The sequence below is a fragment of the Pimephales promelas genome, chromosome 22 (genome assembly GCF_988280905.1).
Source record: "Pimephales promelas chromosome 22, fPimPro1.hap1.1, whole genome shotgun sequence".
NCBI classification, from domain to species: Eukaryota; Metazoa; Chordata; class Actinopteri; order Cypriniformes; family Leuciscidae; genus Pimephales; species Pimephales promelas.
The window spans coordinates 19,418,691-19,439,653 of record NC_142790.1 but is presented as its reverse complement, the minus strand read 5'-3'; the positions used below and the strand labels follow the sequence as shown (position 1 = coordinate 19,439,653).

The 20,963-nt window shown below is 36.6% G+C and overlaps 1 protein-coding gene across 2 annotated transcripts in view; it reads left to right on the top strand.

Moving 5' to 3' along the window:
- Positions 1-20,963, top strand: part of vipr1b (vasoactive intestinal peptide receptor 1b) — a 72,287-nt gene that overhangs the window by 10,839 nt on the left and 40,485 nt on the right. The window contains exon 1 of one of the 2 annotated variants that reach the window (XM_039666960.2): positions 11,732-12,095. The exons of the other annotated variant lie outside the window; for it this stretch is intronic. Coding sequence (XP_039522894.2) covers positions 12,039-12,095 — 57 coding nt within the window. The 5' untranslated portion in view covers positions 11,732-12,038. Of the gene's footprint in view, positions 1-11,731; positions 12,096-20,963 lie in introns of those variants that run through there. 2 annotated transcript variants of the gene reach the window in all.

The window sequence follows — 20,963 nt, the reverse complement described above, 5'->3', positions numbered from 1 at the left end:
GAAAATCTCGTAGTACAGAAAGGACCATCATTTGTTCCTCTGAAAAAAACGTATTTTTTTTTAGTAATTTCCTTAATCACAAAAGAAAAGTATAAAAAGCATTTGATCCTCTAAAAACAATATTAAAATAATGCCGTTCCTTTTTCTGTTGTTAAATTAGATTTTTGTTTTACCAGGTTCGTAGATATATTGGAAAGTAGGAGTTATAAATATATTTGAATGTTTTTTCATTGTTTTCACTTTTCATAAATCTAGAATTGACAGCAGTGACATTTGAATTAATTTAAGATAAATACACAAACAGTCATCATAGAGAAATATTGTTAGGTAGACAAAAAGAGTTAACTCAAGTAAAAATTAATGTAGTAGAAATACTCGAAAAGAAGAAATGCAAGAAAATACCTCATAAGATAAGATATTGAATACATAATACATTTCTTGCACATATCTTCTCACAACATTAAATACCGCAAGTGTGTACATCCCCTGCCACTAAAGCTGTTTAAAGAGCACTGACCTTTAGAATTAGGAACCCAGCATGTTATCAAAATCAAAATTCCTCAAAAACTACTGCCTGTCATCTTGAAGAAGTCCCTCAGTCGATAGCAGACCTTTCAGGATTAAAGCCTTTTAAGATTTATTGGTTCCTAGTAAATCTTTTAAGTCTTGCTGCCAGTTTTGCAGCATTACACTGTCACTTTGTCATTTCTAAGAGTAATGAATGCGACTCCATGGGCACTGGCTTTCTAGTCAGCAAGACGGTCTAGTTTTTATTATTATTCTAATTAAAGTGGCGTAGATTTACAACATGTGCTAATCTTAGCTTTTCTAGTTAGATTCAATGGATTTTTGAAGTCAATAGTTGTGAAACTGAGGTGTATTTTTAGGTTATGGAAGTACTGAAATATTGAGTCAACAAGTAACCCATTGCAGTCGAGTCATTTTGGCAATCAATTTTACTGCATCCTGTCAAGTTTACACTTTACGAATAGAAAAGAATGTTCTCTTTCATAGGTTCACTGAACTTAAGCTACGGTTCACATCTTAAGCCCTTCGTTCTCGTTTTTTCTGACCCAAATAATTCGGATTTATCATCAGCGTTCTTCATCTACACTTTAGCGACTGCGAACAGTGGAACTCAGTTCTCTTTGCAGTGAAGTGCCATGGAGTTTCGTCGTTTCCCGCCGCCATGCGGTCCTGACGGCCCTCACAGTAAGTTTGTTAAATATATGGGTTTTTCGCATGCGCGTAAGGCTGTTTTATGCTTGTCTAAATGCAAGTTTTGTGACAAAATTGCCCCCGCCACCATCGCGCTCCCTGGAATCCGCGACCTGGTGTTCGGATGTAGAACTCGAGGATATAGAGTGCCACGTCTCCGAAGAGTTTGGGCCTGCTTTAGCTACCAACCGTCCCCACCTAGTGGCCAGGACAGCCTACACTGAGCTTATCGACGTACTTTCGCTCACTATAGAGAAGCTCTCTATCGACTGGCCCGACAAGCCCTGCGAGTCACAATCGTCTAAACTCGATGAGAGATTTTAAGTGGCCCTAATTCTAGGCCTAAGCGGGTAAAGCTGCCCTTTTTCAGTGATCAGCATCACGATATCTCCAGATCCTTGGAAGCAGCCTTTTTCCACACGTCTAACTTATTCGGCAGCCGCTGACTTCACCAACCTCGTTGGTTCTGTGGAGCAGGGCTATTCCGCCATTCCAGCGGTTGAGGACACGTTGGTTAATCACGTTTCTCCGTCGTCTTTCTGTTGTGGAAATCTCGCCCCCTCCTTCCTTCTAAATCAGGGTTTCTCAAACTCGGTCCTGGAGGTCCACTGTCCTGCAGAGTTTAGCTGCTGACGTGTTATCTTGTGTGCCCGAGCTTCGTTTACAGTCTGATGAAGACGGGTGCTGTTTTCAAGCTTTTCTACATTGTCTGTATTTTGGTATTGCAATATTTTTTAAAAATGGTTCGTAAGTGTGCATGTCACGGATGTCCTAATCGTCCTAATCGGGCGCACAAGATACCACGTCAGCAGTGTCATTGGAATCGTGAACAAGCAATGACAACAGAACCAGAGGAGAATACAATGCCGAATAAAGTTGTTGTTTTCGCTATGTTTGGATCAAAAAGTATTTTCGATGCTTCAGAAAATTCGAACTAACACACTGATGTCTGTTTTGCCTTTATGGACAAGGACAGTATAAGGCACATACATTTTCAATGGAGGAACAGAAAGCTCTCCGACTAAATCTAAAATATCTTAAACTGTGTTTTGAAGATGAACGGAGGTCTTACGGGCTTGGAATGACATGAGGGTGAGTCATTAATGACATTATTTTCATTTTTGGGTGAACTAACCCTTTAAACGTCAGTTAGATGACGTCATCTAATCCTAACCCTACCCCAGACCCAAACCTACCCCGTCAACTGACTGACGTTAAAAGTAAAGCGTCAGTTGGATGACGCCACAGGATCGTCATCTAACCGACGTTTAAGGGTACCCTAAAACGGCGGATGTTGACGTATGTTCAAAAGCGTCAGTTGTATGACGTCTTGGGATGAGACTGTGTTAGTTATCTATGCATTTTGAGCTATCCGCGTGTATGAGTGTATGTCTATACCGTTAAATGTCCGAGTGATTCCGCGTGTATGTACACGCTGTTAAATGTCCGAGCGAAACGAAGCAAAATGTACATCTACATCTGGGGATGGTAAATGGTATTAACCCCAGTGACGGGTACTTTAGGTTTAGGGACTGGGTTGGGGTAGGTCATATATTTATATATACAGTAATGTAACGTTAAGTCAACGGCGTTCATAAACGCGCTGAAAAGCGATTATGCGTGTTGATAGCACGCCAAAAATGGAAATACGAATTGGCGTGTCATACACACGCCATTTCATGAGATCAGTCTGAGTTTCAGGCAGTTCGGATATGGTGCAGTTTTCTGTCGCCAAATGGTTACGACGGCTGCCTCTCTGACCGGTTTGTGGTTTTCAAGGGCAGGCCAGCATGTTGGGTCTCTCTCTTGGCACATAAGCAGCTTGGATCTGAGGGCTGTTTCAGACAATCGGCACACCCAGAGGGCGTTCCCACTGCGTCTTAAGCTACGCAGCGTCTCGTTCCCTATTCAGAGAATATAGGTTACATCAGTAACCAGAGACGATTTCAAAACTAGTGCATTTGGCCAGGAACAAGAGGGAGCCGTATCATGTGCCCTGGGATGCGCCCAACACCAGGTGGTAGAACATTAATGTGGGTTAGTCCTGACACAGATGCTCTAACCCTCAACATGGTTACGACAGAGAAAGGAAATAAAGGTTCTGTCTGCTTCGGGGCTTTGTTTAATTAGTCTCATATAAATAGACTGTTTAGGAGTGTGGTCTGTGACCATGCTGTCCCTGTACCCTTGAAAAACTCAATATGCTGCAGTACACCATGCTATGGGGTCCTGCTCTCATGCAGGCAGGATAATGACCTCTGGGAGGATCTGCCGCTTTTTTTGAAAGTCAAAAGCAGATGTCACATTTATTCCAAAGTGAAGCTGGGAAACGAATAGATGGATGGTAAATGACTGCAATTCACAATGCATGATTTAACAGCAACTTCAAAGACATGTTGCCAAATAATAGCCTGGAAATCTTTTTTCTGTGTGTGTATAGAAATAAAATAGATGCACCCATGGCACCTGAACTTACTTGTCATTTCTTGGGAAAGGTGCAGGAGATTGTTGCGTTATCCTTCTCTTGGTGTTACAGTCTCAACATGGAATAAAACCATTCTGACTTCTGACCGCATCCGTCACTTCAAAAAAAAAAAGACTGATGTGTTACCAGATGACCTCAAACCAGGATGAGATTCTGAATCACAATCCTTGCATGAGATATAACCCATACATCTGCTTTGGATTGATATCAAATAACAAGATTCACAGGTGTGTTGGCACACCTGGTTAATATTCATGTTTATCATATCAACAAACGAAAGGTTTCATGCAGGGTAAGAATAACCAAAACTATTTTCCCACACACTATTCCCTCAACACATCACCATTTGCAAGAAATGTATGCAAAAATAATCTGACTCTGAAACAACTGACTACACCTTTTTCTCTGTGGGAAAAACATCCAGTCCTGCCTTACATATTTATCTCATTGAAAATATTGTTTCATATGGAAATCTAGATTACAGAAGTAAATTGGAAATTGCCATTTCATGTTGAATTTAAAGCGTAAAATCTTTGGAATTCTATTGGAATATTGCAGTATTTATTATACACTATTTATAATAACTTTATTATACACTATTTATAATACTGACAACTTGTCACTCACATGAGATCATAGCCATAGCAAACCGAAGCCTTTTCACTCGGGAAGAACAGGCCATCGCAACTTCTGTTTCGTGCCGACTTCCATAATGTGTCGCTTATTTAAAATTTGAGAGAACCAAGTGTAGCTTTAGTAGAATAAAGAGCACATTTTTCCAAAAGTAGACCTAATATATCACGAAATGTCTCAAACGTTCACCGTCTTAATATTCCAGCTATGCAACACTTTCTTCTAAAGACAAACTATGCTGAGTAATGTTAGTGCTCTCTTGAGTTCTAAAAATATATATTCACCCCTGAATGTCCATTATGCTGTCGAGGCTATTAAGTACCATGCTGTAAAGTGTGAGGTTGTCATGTTTTTCAAAGCACAGAGTTTCGGATGGTTTAAAGTGTCTCCTGTGGCTTCTCATTCCTCAACCCCATTATGTAAACAAACACATATTATTATGGTTACTTGATTGCCCATTAAGCTCTAATTGTGTGCTTACTACCAATAAAATCACTTCTATAAATAGACAGGCTGAAAGATCTGCTATAGTGGCAGTTTTGTGGTATTTTTGGGCCTTTGTGTTTGTTTCTCTGTGTAACCAGTCTAATTTTGTTTAAAGGTGTTAGTTGTGTGCGATGGGAGCTTTATGGCCATTGTTTGACAAATATCATTGCTTGCACTTCTCTCACATCCCTGTGACAGAAGAGAGGAATGAAAGTAAAAAAAACAAATACACATAGACATTTGGTGCTGAAGTTTAAAACAACAATAATGAAAAAGAATCAGATGTGTTATTGCATGCATGAAATATTGTTCCACATCAATGTGTTCTCGTTACATACAGGGTTTATTATATGACATTTGAAAAGACCAACAGCACAATGATATTGCTTTCATGCTTTTGTATGTTCAAACTGTAATTAATATTCAGTAACTTATATTTTAGACACAGTATTGTCAGTTGCTTTGTCTATTTTTGCTCCATCAACGAAAAGAGTTCCAGACAAAGCCACTGCAGAATGAAAAACATTAGCACACAGTAGTAGAGTTCCCGAATCAATCAATGTTTTCTGGCGAATCAGATCATTCAATGACACTCGTTAAACCTAAAAGAATGGAGTCTTGTTTTTTTTAACAAATCTGTTGAATTAATAATTAAATAACTCGTCTTGTCACAGACAGCTCACTCACTCGGAACATTGTGTTAACGGTACATGTGCTATTTAAATAACCACAACTTGGTCAATTTTCTACCGATTTTCAAACAGTTTGGTTTGTTATAAACGTCAGAGATGTAGTTATGACACAGCATACTTATGAATAATAAGTGTATAAATAAATAATCATCCAGGTAATTATAGCCGCATTAATAACGTTTGGAAGAAACCAAACCGTTTGTAAATCCGTCAAGATTTCAACGAGATAAGAGTATTTGTGTTTGTGCTGACCACTCATCTTACATCAGCTTGCCTGTGACAAGATGGCCGCCGGTGATGATGATAGAAACTCCGCCTTAAGACATCTAGCCTTTATATAGATATCTATGGGCGCTGCATTCCACCGGGTATATCTGATAGGGCCCATAAAGTCACCTAGTGATGTAACCTGGTGCAAATTAGTGGAGAAGGGGTTAGTTTACACATTCAAAGAAACGCGTATACTAAATGACAACGCATTCTCACCCCAAGGCGTCACCTTTGACCATGCTTCAATATTTGACGTTTTAGGCGCCCTTTAGCGTCACTTACATGACGCGATCCTACGGCGTCATCTAACTGACGCTAAAGGAAAGCGTCTGTTAGAGGACGCGGTTAGGTTTAGGTGTGGGGTGGGGGTAGGGTACACGCGATCCTAGGGCGTCATCTAACTGACGCTAAAGGGCGCCTAAAGCGTCAGATATTGAAGCATGTCCAAATGCTTCCCAAGGCGTCAGTTAGGTGACGCCTTGGGAGTGAGAATGGGCTGTAAATGAGGCAAGGCTGTTATTCAAGCTATTTTATGGCATGTAGAAATTTATTTTCAAGGAAAAAAATTGTCATTTTGGCTAAATACAATTATTGACTACAGGGGTACTGTAATATTTTTTTAACAATTACCATTTAGGTTTTTTTTCCCTCTTCAGTATTAGTAGTTTATGACCATATACTTATTAACTTGTCCAATGTTTGTCAGCTAATAAGCGAGGGAACAAGACTGATATGTTCCCGGTAATAGAAATTGATTTTAGTGTGTTGTTTTTATACACTTTGCAATTGATTTTAGGGTTAGAAGTAATATGAATCATTTATTACACGTTACGCTTTCATCATTTGCACACCTCACTCTCTAAACAATTTCTCATCTGTTTTATTTATTTGAACCAATTTTGTACTGTACAAAAATGTACTGTGAAATTAGAAATATTACAGTTCTTACACAAAATGCAATCCACTATGCTTTTGTCTAAAGAAATACATGACTATGTAGACTATAAAAGCAGAGAAAATATTCTTCAGATAGCTTAAACCACTGCATGGTGAAAGATTTTTGTTCATTATTACTCATTACAGAACCCAGGATGGGAGAGTTGACGCCTAATAATCTTTAACAATTAAGTGATTGTTAAAACCAAGCAGCATGTTGGAGCCTACTGCAAAATTACAAGCCGTTTACAAGTCTCAGTGAGTGATTTAACACAGCAATGAGTAATGATGTTCTGCCAGCACTCAACAAACTTTGTTAATTACGGAATGGCATATTTTCTTTCTCACATACGCCCAAAAGAAACACGTGAAAGCTTGTGTAACAAGCCTACTATTTAAATAAAGCCTTGAAATATTCTCACTTATGACGTATTCATGAGGATTTAAACAGATCGTTTATGGAGTGAATTTTTGTGTAATTTTGACTCACTCTCCTAGGAAACAGACGTTTCAGTGAATAACAGAGATGCAGAAAAAAATGTCTTGCACCTCAAAATCCCCACACTTTCCTCAGCCTCAAAGGAACTTTATCCGAACAGGTTTTATTGATTGAATGTGAAATGTGACAAACAGGAAATTTGGCAGAAAGTAATCTTGTTCCCACACTTGGTCATAATCGTGAAAGGGCATGTCGAATAAAATGCGATTTCTTCCCTTCTCATATTTGAACTTCCAAGACCCTATATATACTGAGTGACATATGCAAGGGAATAGAAGTCAGACTCATCTATCTTTAGCATTAGTAATTCATCGATATAGAAATTTGACTGATTGCTTTTGACATACATCACCTGAATGAGAGGAACAGATGAAATGACCATGACCAACAGTGGTGCAGTTCTAATGATCTGTGACGAACCACTGAAGTTTGAAACTCAAATCGTGTGACTTGACACGATTACATGACATGATCACTTATTCGAAACAGAAGATTTGTAAAGGTTTCAATGCCACAAGACAGGGCTTAATTTTGATAATCCACCATCACACAATACCCTTAAGCTATTTCAGAAATAGCTATATATGCTAGTATGCTGTTCTGAATTCATTTGTATTTAGCCTTCTTGTTACTGGTTGTGTTGTTGGAGGTAAAATCAGACATTTGTTACTTTGTCCATTAGCAAAATTTGAAGATCTAATCTAAAAAAAGTTCTCTCCCAGACAGCAACATGGTGTCGGCCCAGATCCGGGCAACATCTGGTAGATGTGAATTTCCACATGTACCAGATGTGGGCCGGATCTGGGCCGACACACAACACTGTTGTTGGTTTTGGTGTGGAACCCGTAAAATCCACCATCACGCAATACAGTGCTGTCGTCATGTTTGTTTGTAAATAGATATTCATTCTTAACAACAAGAAAAATGAACAGCCATGACAGCACCAGGACCAATTTTTGCATTTACTGAAATAGCAAATGTCAAGGGTTTTCAATAGAAAGGGAAGATTATGGCCTAAAAATAATTTTCTATTTGAAGTCAGATCTGAATAAGTACAATGTAATCCAAAGGTAAAAATCTGCATAAGAATACACCTGCCCTCACTGCTCCAACCCCTGAATGGTTATGTAATTAAAATTCTCATTTGCTTCTCTTTTTCAAGTGACCTTAACATCTTAAAACCCTAGAGTGAGTATATATAATATCTTGCATTTAAACTTTGGTCAGGCCTGTAGCGAATATTATTAAACAAACTTGTTATAACTGATTATGAATATCACAAATTAATATAATGATTAATTTGTATGTCTGATTGGTCCAGATGCTACAGGCCTTAAAATGTACCATTTCCATATTATCCATTAAATTGCTAAAAGAAAGGAATTGTGATGGCTGTTTTTTTCTGCAGAAAGCTGATCTCTAATGATGTGTCTAATTTTGTATCGATCATTTGTTGGTAAAGGTTGAGAGACCTGGTGAGTCACATTACTTTAGTCAATAAGTCATAGGTTCCCGACCCCGTTATAGATCCACACATTCTGTTTGATGAGATGTCACACATGCATAACATGCTTCAGTTTAAATGTTGCATGGACAGAATGGCAGTGTCTCATTATTTGCAGGGGAGAGAAAGCATATCAATCAATGAACATTCAAAAGTAAGGGGGTGGAACCTCAGCAGTGTCAACACAGATATTACAGAGAGTATTTTTCACTAAATGTGATTTAGTTAGTTTAAATGGAAAATTATTACAATGAGCTCTGCTCTGAGACACAGAAATGAGCTCATTTATCACAAGACATGCTGCATCCAGCCTCACACGCACACAGATGAATGATATTCTTGTTTCTAATTTTAGCTTAATTTCATTGAGGAACACTATGTAAATAATATTTTTACAACATATCCAATGATTTTGCTGGCAATATAACATCAAACAACATTGTGAATATCATGCACTATTATATAAACTGTATATGACAGGAGAACATTTGTGAATTGAGGTTGATTGTATGTGTTGAAAAGCTTGCTTAAATTAATTGCAGTAATTTCTGATTTGAAAGTGACATCAGGTTTACTGCTTAAAATGGAATATAACAGCATATTAATCATGCATTTACAGACTTGTATTCAGAATAATAATATCTATCAGTGTTTTAATTAAAGGATTTTGTCTCCAAATATTCCTCAGACAACAATCAACATGCCTTGAGCAGGGCACTTACAGTAACCTCAAGTTGCTACATAATTAGGCTATATATACGTAAACAATTAATTATTAATGAAGTCAGGCTACTTATGATGAGATGTGTCAGCTAATGACAAAGAAAGCAAGTGTGTGTCCAATTTGCATAATTTGCAGTTCAAATTTGATTGCTCCAGATAAATATTTTAAATAGGCTAGTTTTGAATTCAGAAATCGAAAAACAACTTCTCAGGATCTCAAATTTAAACATTGTCAAAACACAGCGTAAACCATACAAAGGTAACTGGGTGATTCTCTGAATTGGGTGCCCTTTAAGTCCCCCAAACTTGCTTCAAAAATTTTCAATTGAAGTAAATCACAAAATGCATTTTAATGCTGTCAAATAATAGAACCTTATTTCCATTATAGTGCAACACAACTGCTTTAAAAAAAAAATGTCATTTAAAAATAATGGGTTCCCTAAGTAACAAGCATGTTTATATGTCCTCACTAATCATTACATTTTCATTGAATATCAAACAAATAAAAAGTGCAATTAATACCAAAAGGTGTGTGTGTGTATGTGTATATATATATATATACATATATATATATATATATATATATATATATATATGAAATTGCAATATTTATACACATCCTCCAGTTTGTTTTCAACCCCGTCACGCCATACCTTATAAAAATAATGGATCAATTCCTGCTGCATCTCATCCAGGAAGTGACATCACACAAGTCTCTTAAAAAACATGCTGCAAAGAAAGGCAAGTGTCAGTATCTATTTCATGTTTTTCGCTGTTTGATTAAAATTGTCAGGCTCAACATTTTAACTCTGTTGTGTGACGAAATGATGGTAAACAACGGTTTAAGAAGAATTAAATAATAGTTTTGCAAAACATTACAATTTTCTGATGTCCTAAATGCCATGTGGTGCTACTGTCTTAGCTCAGCAAGGAGTTATGGCTACTATTAGACAAAAACTTCAACCCCGTTACATTTTTAACAGGGTTGAATGTTTGACAATTCTTAGTACTCAATTGTAGACTTGTTTTATTGTGATGTAAACTGTCAGAAGTAATCGATTATGCTATTTTCAGACATCGCAATGGCAGAAACAGCAGCAGAGAGGCAAAGACAGTACAGAGCAAGAAGGGATGCAGAGAGAAGGGAAAATAGCTCAGCAAAGGGATACAGAGACAGGGAAAAAGAAAAAAAATAAGCTGCAATAAATAATAAATAAATCCATTCTACTGTATATTGAAATAATGATCATCACTTCAACCCTGTTACCATTTTCAACCCCATTGTGGTGAGTTCAACCCTGTTATTTGATAGTTTTTATTAATATTTTCGTGATAAGAATACAAATTAGGTCAATGTTTGTTTTGCTGTGTGTAGAATGTACTGGACAGTCTGAAAAAATATGAAAGCCTGATTAAATCCTAATGTTAATGCATATTTTGTGATAAGATGAAGACCAATGTTAGATACAGTTTTCATGAGCTGATTTGGTATTCAAATGGTGAGTATTTAAAAAGAAAATTCTTCATTAAAATTCTACATTCAATAAATGATAAACAAGGGACATCTCATTGAAAAGCTTCTACAAGAATTTACTTGAAAATCTTTTAAAATCATATTTAAACAGGGTCCAAGTGGTCTGTGGAAGGGTTGAATTTCAAAACAACTTTCAGTTAAAAAAAAACACTCAATATTGATTAGAATGCCTGAGGTGGGAAAATACATTTTCTTAAAGATTTGACCAATCCACTATCACATGAAATGATCAGAAATATAACTATTTCAGTTATAAAAATAGAAGGTATGACCCAAAAGGCAGAGAATCGCCCAAAAGCTAATTTTGGTAAAAATGCATTTTTCTCACAGTATATTTATAGGCTCCTTTTAAGTTTGTGCGTAATTTCATTGCTGTATGTTGAAGATAATCCCTGACATAACAGAATGTTGCTGTACTACAACTAGGGAAAACAGCTGTGAAAGAAATAAGAAATGCGGCTACGGGAGAGGTGCAGTGATATTTTGAAAGTGTTTCAAAACGACTGGAAGTCGTCATCCACCAATCGACGTTTCCACAATTCAGGCAACACGCAGTTCAATTTTTAATTGCATTTTAAGCGTATTTGAAAGCAACTAAAGAACAAACAAGTGCACACGTGAATCATTTTCTGCAGCCAGGTGTTCACAAAGAGCATAGACCTTGACATTTCATCTCTTGCTTTCGCACTAAAGCAACACAGACAGTCGTAAGCAGATGACGAACAAGAGTGATGCAGTCTTGAGTGTGTTGTCAATACATCTCGCAAGTGAAGCTGTGAAGCTCCTCTCGTGCTCTGAGTGTGATTCGCTCATTGGTCGCTGAACTGTCAGCAGCTCGAGCCGCGATGAGCCACTCACCCGGAGGACTGCTCACTCAGGGCTCTTATGATGATGTCCCCTCATCTGAACTTATGTTTTACTCATCTGCCAACACCGTGTCCGATGTGTCAGCTAATGTTTGATTGACTTTATTTTTAAAAGCAGGATAAACTTTACGGATTCAAGTTAGTTTTTTAATTCACGGTAGTCGAACATTCACGGAAGAAAAAGCATCAGTGATGAACGCCTCAAAATTGGTTTTATTGGCTTTAAAGCTGAGCTGCGTGTTTACTCCGGTAAGTAGCCTATTTGTTTTTGTGCTTTTGTTGTATTTTAAATATCATACAGCTGGTTGTTTCATTAGCCTAAAGTCAGTGATACCGTTGGCATTTAAACATATTTTTTAATTATTTTAAATCCATTAGGTAGGATATAACGTTATGTAGGCTACCCCTCATATTTAGTAGCTATAAACTGATAATTCTGACCAGAAAGCCACCGAGAAGTTGGATTCTGATAAGAGTCTATGCAGTAGGCTATATTGAGCTCTTTGGGACGAGTGAAGGAGCCGTACATCATTTACTTTATAAAGGCATATAATGAGACAATGTATTTTAAAATAGCCTACAACTTTTTCTTTTCTTTTTTTACCTCGAAGAAGGGGTGAAAGCACCTGTCCGAAAGCGAGGAACAAACCAGAAAAACTACTTGAATTTAATTAAGTTAAAAAATCATTATGGCTTTAATCATGAAAAATATTGAGTCACGCGTGGCGAGGTCATGGATTTAATTCCCCACCTACTCGTTTATTTTATTGGGTTTACGCCTTCCATTCACGCACCAATCTCCATAATCTCTGCGAATATTTGCACATCGTCTGTATAAAATGGACCCTTTTTGCTGTGAATGTTAATTGTTTGAATTTATTTTTTGTTCAAATAGCTTTTATTGTATTCATTTGTTTATTATTGTTCTCTCATAGCTGTGTAGTATATGATTCTATAATATTATAAGTATCTATCCATCCATCCATCCATTCATCCACAAAATGAAAAATGAAACTTTGCAAAACCAAAATGTCGCACAGTTTGGTTCAGCTATGATACACATAGCAATTGTAACTGAAGCATTCACTAATAGTGTAAATCATACACTTCAGTGTTCATAAAAGCCTCTTACCTGCCCTTTTAGCACACTTCACCCTCTTGAATCTCTGATAAAGGCTGCAGTGTCTCTGCCACTCACCATGTCAGAAGTTGAAGGAAAATACATTTTGGTACTACTGACTCTGGAATAAAATGTACCAAACATCAGCTAAAAGCATCCTTTAGAAGACATCCTTGCTGATATTTATTTCAACAAACATGGAAATTCAGGCTGACTTGCATGTTGGAGGATGTTTCACATTTGATGGAAAGCAGGTTGCAATGGAAAAGATATGTTAGTTGTTCAAGCGTTGTTTTAAATATATTTGTTTCACTTGAGTCACATTATCAGCATGTAATTGAGCTGTATAAGAAGCTGTGCATTTTAAACATTGTTAACCTTTGGAGGACTGTAATAGATTCAGCGTTGTTGCTGGCATGCTATTTGTTTTATCTTGGATATAGATGGTTGGTATCACCTCAGCTTCCTGCTCTTATCAGCTATTTCCCAAATAATGTAACATCTTTAACATTTGAACTGAAACTTAACTTGAAGTCAGAGCGATGCCTTGGGTTAGAAGAACCATTTTTGGTTCCCAAAAGAACTTTTCAGTGAACAGTTCTAAAAATAATCGTTTTTTTTTTTCTAAGTGCGAAGAAAATTTTAATAAGATCCTTTTTCCACTTTAAATGTCCTTTTGTGCAGTGGAAATGATGTGGTCATGTCAACAACAAAGAACCTTTATTTTTAACAGTGTTAGTAGTTGTAATTATGGATGGTGGTGGCTGTATGCACCGCCTTCTTCACTAATTTACTTTATTCTAAGGTCAACAAGCTTTCAACTGAGCTGGTTTTCAAACTGATATAATCTTGACACACATTCAGGGAAGACACATGAATGTGTGCTTTACACTAGTCTGAATTCTAATGATCCTTTGGGATACTTTTAAAGACAAAGAAACTAATCATTATGTAAACCAATTTATGTAGATTTCAGCAGCAATACAATTTGATTCCTATAAATACAGGTCAACAAAGTTTGATTGTTTCATTTTATTCCCATTATTCCATGAATTGTCAGTCTTTTACTGTACATTTCATTCTCGGAGGATAATCTACGAAGTTAAGTCACTCAAAGAGTAAGGCTTAAAGAACATATCATTAAAATTGTGAGTAGAATAAGATGGAAGACTCTTTTTGAAGACTTTATCTAAAGAACACATTATAGCACAATTAATTGTAAGTACTAACAATTTGTTCTGACTTTCATTTACTTATGCTCATGTGTCAAGTGAGTCTTTAAGCAAACAAATGAGGAGTTTCACAGCTGGAGATGTGTATGAATCATGATAATGAGGTTTTGTTGCAGCACACAAGATTCCTGATGCAAAACTATGCCTTTAGTAAAAGGCTTGTTTACTGCAAAAAAAAATGAACATGTTGGTTCCTTTGTTTCTTATGCATAGTCTCTTTTAGCTGTTTTGATATAATCAAAAGAACTAGATTCATATTTTGATAAAAGTAGTCTCTTAAGTTTTTTGTAGTCGCTAAAAGTTGTCGATTTTTTGCACTTGAATTCAGTCATTCCTTCACATTTCTAACCGCAGGAAACAAACGCTTAAGGCATCAGATTGTGTGCGTGGAGAAGGTTTTCCATACAAATTTTTAGAGCTACTTACTCTCTGAAGAGCTAGTGTTAGAACTGAAGAGAAAGTAGCTTTAGATTTCCTCAAGTCTTCTGACTACATCACATAAAGAACACTCCCACTCGACACCCAAACCTCATAATGCTCTTCTGTCCGGTCTGTCTGCCCACCTCACTTACTCATGAGGAATAGATGTGAGACACCTATTGCTTAAGCACCATGACAACGTCCTTCGTCTGTGTTCTATAACCAACTATATTTATAGCACTGTTCAGGTGTGAAATAAGAAAGCTCAGTGTTTTTCACTCACTTAGAGTTCTGTCTTTCTCAGGTTGTCCTCTTGCTCTATCTATCTTAGGGTCCCATATGTCCCAGGCAATAATCGTTTGACTTAATTAACTGAGAAATCGATAAATTAGATCGATCAAGTAAGCAATCAATTAAAAGTGGATAAATAGAAGAATTAAGAATCTGCTAATCAAAAAAAAGAATTAATAATAACAAACATTATTTATCATATTTTTTTTTTAAACATATTCAGTTTATAGCAATAAGTAATGTAGATGTTGTGATGAAAATTAATTAAAGGGATACTCCACTTTTTTTGGAAATAGGCTCGTTTAAGAACTCCCCCAGAGTTAAACAGTTGAGTTTTTTTCAAATCCATTCAGCCGATTTTCTGATATTTAGAAGAATATCAGTAAACAGACGGTTTCTGGTCTCATTGACTTCAATAGTGAGAAAGAAATATACTATGGTCAATGAGACCAGAAACTGTTTAACTCTGGCTGGGGAGTTGTCAAATGAGCCTATTTCCAAAAAAGTGGAGTATCTCTTTAAATATAATGTGATTACAAAGTGATTGATAATTGATAATTGTTTTGTGATCATTTGTAAATTTTTCCTTGAGAGATTTCATGGCTTGCAAACGAGCGAAGCATGGCTGTTGATCAGTGTTCGGATGTACAAATGAACACAAAAGTAATTTTTGGTTCCTTCATCCGAGCCTGTGAAGAAACAATGGGTTAATTTTATTTTTTCTGCACTGGAAAAAAAAATATTGTTGATTTAACTTAAAAAATTAAGTAACCTTAAAATTTTAAGTTAATTGAAATGGAAAAATTGAGTTAATACAATGAAGGAGATTGATTTAATCACCGGAAACTCAAAATATTATGTTATCTGAACTACATCAATTATTTAAGTTGATTTGACAAAAGAAAAAATGTTGTGATTAAATATCATGAAAATATTTTTTTTTTACAGTGTGGAAATGCGCTGACACAACTTCTCAAAGTGGCTAAAATATCAACTACACATTGTTTCTTTTAGTTGGATGAAAATAATCTTATTTAAATTGTGAACAAATTATACAGAAAGAGATCAAAGAACAATATTTCCACAGTGAGAGTTTATCTGGACAACTCATTTCAAAGTTTGTACATTGTATGTACATCATCGTGTTTGCATTGGTGAAAGCATTAGAGAGATTGCAGAAAATGCGTTGCTGTAAATTCTCACGATCAACACACTGTCATCTGCTTGCTCAATGCTCATCACGACAACATTTTATGTAATGGGAATAGATCTAAATACTTTAAAAACTTCTCACGATTCGTTAATCTCGATAGCTGTAATAGTACAAACGTATAAGTATTCAAGAGAGTTTTACATATAATATGTAGCTATTTCATATGCAAGCATGTCAGCCAATCACAGCAGTGGGTGGTTACACTGAATCCCACAACAGACATGCCCCTTCAAACAGAGCGTTCAAATCAGAGGCCAAAATCAGGCTAGGAAAATGCCTTTTATTTCTAAATTATGACTATTTTTGATCCAAAAACATGCTAACATTATAAGGGCAACCCAAGAAACATTATAAAATAATAAAATAATAACCCCCATGTCAGGGGACTTTTAATTTATTCCTAAGTGATTCTGCCAGTCAGTCTCATCTAGGCTGCTTTGTAGATATACAGTATTTTCTTTGCCTGTAAAGGTTTTGTTTGTGTGAAATCGTTTAAACAGCTGCTGGAAACTTTCCCCGAACATTGGTGTCATGCTTCAGTCGTATACAATTTTTTTTTTATAATAACAAAAACTGACATGTTTCTATTATGTAGTGGTCAAGGGTCCTCAGTTTTATGGAGCCGCAGAAAAATCGCCAAAATCTTCTCTTATCTAAATTTTTGGTGTGACACAGAGCAGATGTGTTTGCAGGAAGTTTATGGTTGTTTCTGGGGTGGTCATTTATGACTCTGCTCTGCATAGTCTGCTGAGTGATTAACTTGGGGCTTTTACTTACAGCGGTAGTGTGAATGTGCAACAGATGTATTTCCTGTTTATTCAGGTTTAAATTGCTGTTCCTTTTCTCCTCTTTCCTCATAAATAGTACAGTTCTGAACTTCTTGACAGCAAAAATATGGTTGTGGTCAACACACCCTAAATCACTCTGAACACCCGCAAAGTAGCCTGCATGATAGACTAGCAGCACTTGCTTGAGCTTAAACTCATCAATACCCGAACAAAGGGAATCTCAGCATGCAGTGAGTGTGCAGAATTAGGAAAACTGCAGTGGGTTAGGTTGGCTTTTGATTTTTGAATTTTCTTTTTTTTTTATTGTGTTGTGACCACTTACAAGATGGACTGATCAGTGTTTCATCCACTGATGTGTGTGTACTAGTGATTGATTGTAGACCTACCTGTTGACTTCATTGTGCATTCATTGTGTTGGTTTTGTCAGCTTCCTCAGTGGCTTGTGAGTTATGGTGACATCATCTGACTAGATTTGTCAGGATCATTCTAGTTAACCATTCAGCAGAAATCAAGTGCTGTTTTAGACAAAATGCATTACATTTCACAAGTTCACACTTACAAATAAGTCAGATAGAATAAATGGTGTGCATATTTGGCGTGCTGTCCGAGGAGAGGGCTCCGGGCTCTGTATATGGCCTGAGCCCATGTACCCCTCCTGTATTCCTGGCTGTGGAAGGAACAACCCGAGAGTGAGGTGTCGGGTGTTGAAAAACTGTCAAGGAATGCTTTTAATGCCTTTAATGCTTCCTCTCATGCTGATGGGATAGTCATGGTGATTGTTGATGACAAGTTAACTGGATTGATTATTTGAACGTGCTCCTCCCGAACTTTGTTTAGTGAAACATCATTTGGCAGATCATCAAAGAAATGAAAGGAAAAAGCATGAACTATAATGATCTCAAGGATCAGTTTTCGGGCCGATTAAGCAGTTTCTTAACTGATCGATATCAGCTATCCTAAGCCCTATCCATTATTTTATGTCAGCGGTCATGCAGGTATCGTGCAGTAGGTGGCGATATGCACCTTTAAGCAGGTAAAAGGAAAAGAAGTTTAAATGTGCGTGTACGATGATTGAGAACCAATGATGTCTGAACGCGTCACATACGCACCAGATTATTATTTTTCGAAATATAAGGGAACTTCTGTTCTCCTCAAATGAGTTCACTGGCAGCACAATACAGTTGCCAAAATACTGTTAAGTATTCAAAAATAGTCATGATTTTGAAATAAGAGTGTGCCGTGGCTTCTATGCTGTAAGCAAAGTGATAAACTGAATTGCCAGTGAATGCGTAAAACTGGAGTTTATAAATACTGCATATCACCCATATTGATGGCAAATGGCCTGTTTGTACTTGAGCTCAGAAGTGAATCATCAATCCAGACACTATTCAAAACAATTACACACATCACCTTCAAGTTGTAAAAGAATCTGTGTTCCCCAGCCAGCTCTCTAACACTACAATAGACGGTTTTAGGGAACATCTGCTTGCCAAGTTGCCGTTTGTTACTTCCTCACTCTGAGCAAAATCTGCTGCTGTCTGCACTTACACTAACAGGCTTGAGCAGAGCGGCAGTATTATCTGGCTCAGGAACGAGCAGGTTCATCCTGCAATGTAATGTAGCAGGTTCATCCCAGAGGTCACCATCTGCAGATGTTCTGATAAGTCATCTGAGGCATAGGACTTCATTATTCAGCTCAGCTGTGTGTGTGTGTGTGTGTGTAACCCTGCATGCTGTGTTTAGCGGTATTAGTTGCGGATTTGAGCTGGATTGTATTATGTTGATTCCGACAAACTAAATAGTTAATATGTAAGGGATAACGTGTATGCAGCTGATATACTGTAAACTGACCAGGTCTTGTGTACCAGCTGAAAAGGTTTATTTTGCAATAATGACCTGCTGACTATTTTTTAGCTTGCTTATTTTTCATTTACTTTCCAGATAAATTAGGAAATGGGCATAATATGTTAATTTGCGATTATTATTTTATTATGTGATGAGAAATAAATGTTGACAGAATGATACTAGAGGCATGAAACTACGAAGCTATGAAGGAAATTGGTCAATTATGATGTTTAGTCATCATTATATTAAGAATGCCACATTTGAAAAATCAGAATCAAGGGATAAACTTTTTTAATTACTTAAACTAATGTAATGATGACTGATTAGTGGTTACATAATAAGTAAAAAATGAACTAAATAGTACCATCTAAAAATAAATAAATTAAACATTTCTAATTGTAACAGATATTAACCAGATTATTTTCCATTAAAAGAGCCTGCAATTTCTTATATATTTTATATTAGGTCAACTTTGTAAAATAAATACAATTTTCTTTTTGCAAGGATTTAAGTCAAGTCAAGTCAAATATATTTATATAGCGCTTTTCACAATACAGATTGTATCAAAGCTGCTTCACGGTATCAATCAAGACAACATCACAGTGTTTGTTTATTCATGAAAATGTATTCATTTAATGCATATAGACAGTCCTGTGACCATCCATTCAGTCATGTATGTATAGTATGTATGTATGTTATTTATTTACAACAGAAATAATGCATAAATGGTAAGAAATAATTCAGATTAGTACTATAGGTCACAAATCAAACATCATGCACATATTAACCAGATCATCCTCCATGTAAACAGCATGCACGTTTCCTAAATTAAGTATCTTGTGAACTTTACTTTGTGAAACTAATACAATATTTTATTTGCAGGGATTTAAATGGATAGTTCTACCCCAAATGAAAATTCTATCAGTAATTACTCACCCTCATGTTGTTCCAACCCCGTAAGATTTTCGCTCATCTCCGGAGCACAAATTAAGATATTTTTTATGATATTTTATGATAAGCCTATGATCACAGCTATCAGATTTAATAAAAAAATATCTTAATGTTCCGAAGATGAACGAAAGTCTTATGGGGTTGGAACAACATGATGGTGAGTGATTACTGACAGAATTTTCATTTTGAGGTGAACTATCCCTTTTAATGCATATAGACAGACCTGAGACCCATTAAAGGAATTGTATAGGGTATAATGGAGAAGAATAAACATTTAAGATTCTGTATTACAGGACCCCTTTTGGACCCCTTGATACATGTGAACCATGGTTTGTTTAAAAAATCTTTGAGCGAAAAGACAATCTGATCTCTTATATTGCAACACTGTTTTCCTGGTGAGCTTCTCATTTGGTGTGTCAATGTAAAGCTCTGTGGTTGATGTACTGTTGCCAAGGTCTTGGTCTGAGTCATTGCATGGTCATTGTTTAGGGGCCAATCCCCTGGCCTTCTGTCTCTTTCTCTCAAATGCCACTAAAAAGCTAGGCTGACATTAAACAAATAGATCAATACTGCCCATAAAGACTGTTTAAAGGAAAAATATACTCTTTTATCAAAGCTGAATATGAAGTGATGACTGCAGAGACTCACAGACCTTTCAGCAGCTGACTTATTTGGTGTTACAGGAAGTCTATCTCTCCTGCTTGAAAAAAAAAAAAAAAAACCTACTCAACGTGGGTTTTATGGTCTCCAAAGATGGTCTTGTTTGCTGGTTTTAGAGGGGTTTTAAGCTCTGGACGAAAAACTATAGCTGAACACTTGTTTGGCCTGGCTTGGGAGACCCGCTAAATTATTGTAAACCAGCATGGTTTAAAGTGTTTCTTTTTTTTAGCAGGATCCTAGACTTATTCAGCGAGAGATGGATTATGTGCTGATATTTTTGTAAATGAACTGTTTGGGGGAAAAAAGATGTGTAAAAACACAAGGCTTAGATCGACTAATAACCAGTTTAGACCTTCAATCATGTTCCAAAACACAGCAATCCAGCCTAAGCTGGATTTTACAGCAAGGAATCCACTTACATAGTTGAACTCTCGCAAATAATTTGAGCATAAACACAAATATGTAAGCTGAGTGTGTGCGGTTCGCCAAGAATGCATCAGAGATCGGCCCATTGCCTGACCCTCTGCTTTATTGGGTCGCTTTCACACGCAATGGACCCTGCACCTGATGAACGCGCCAACGCTCATCAGTTATCTG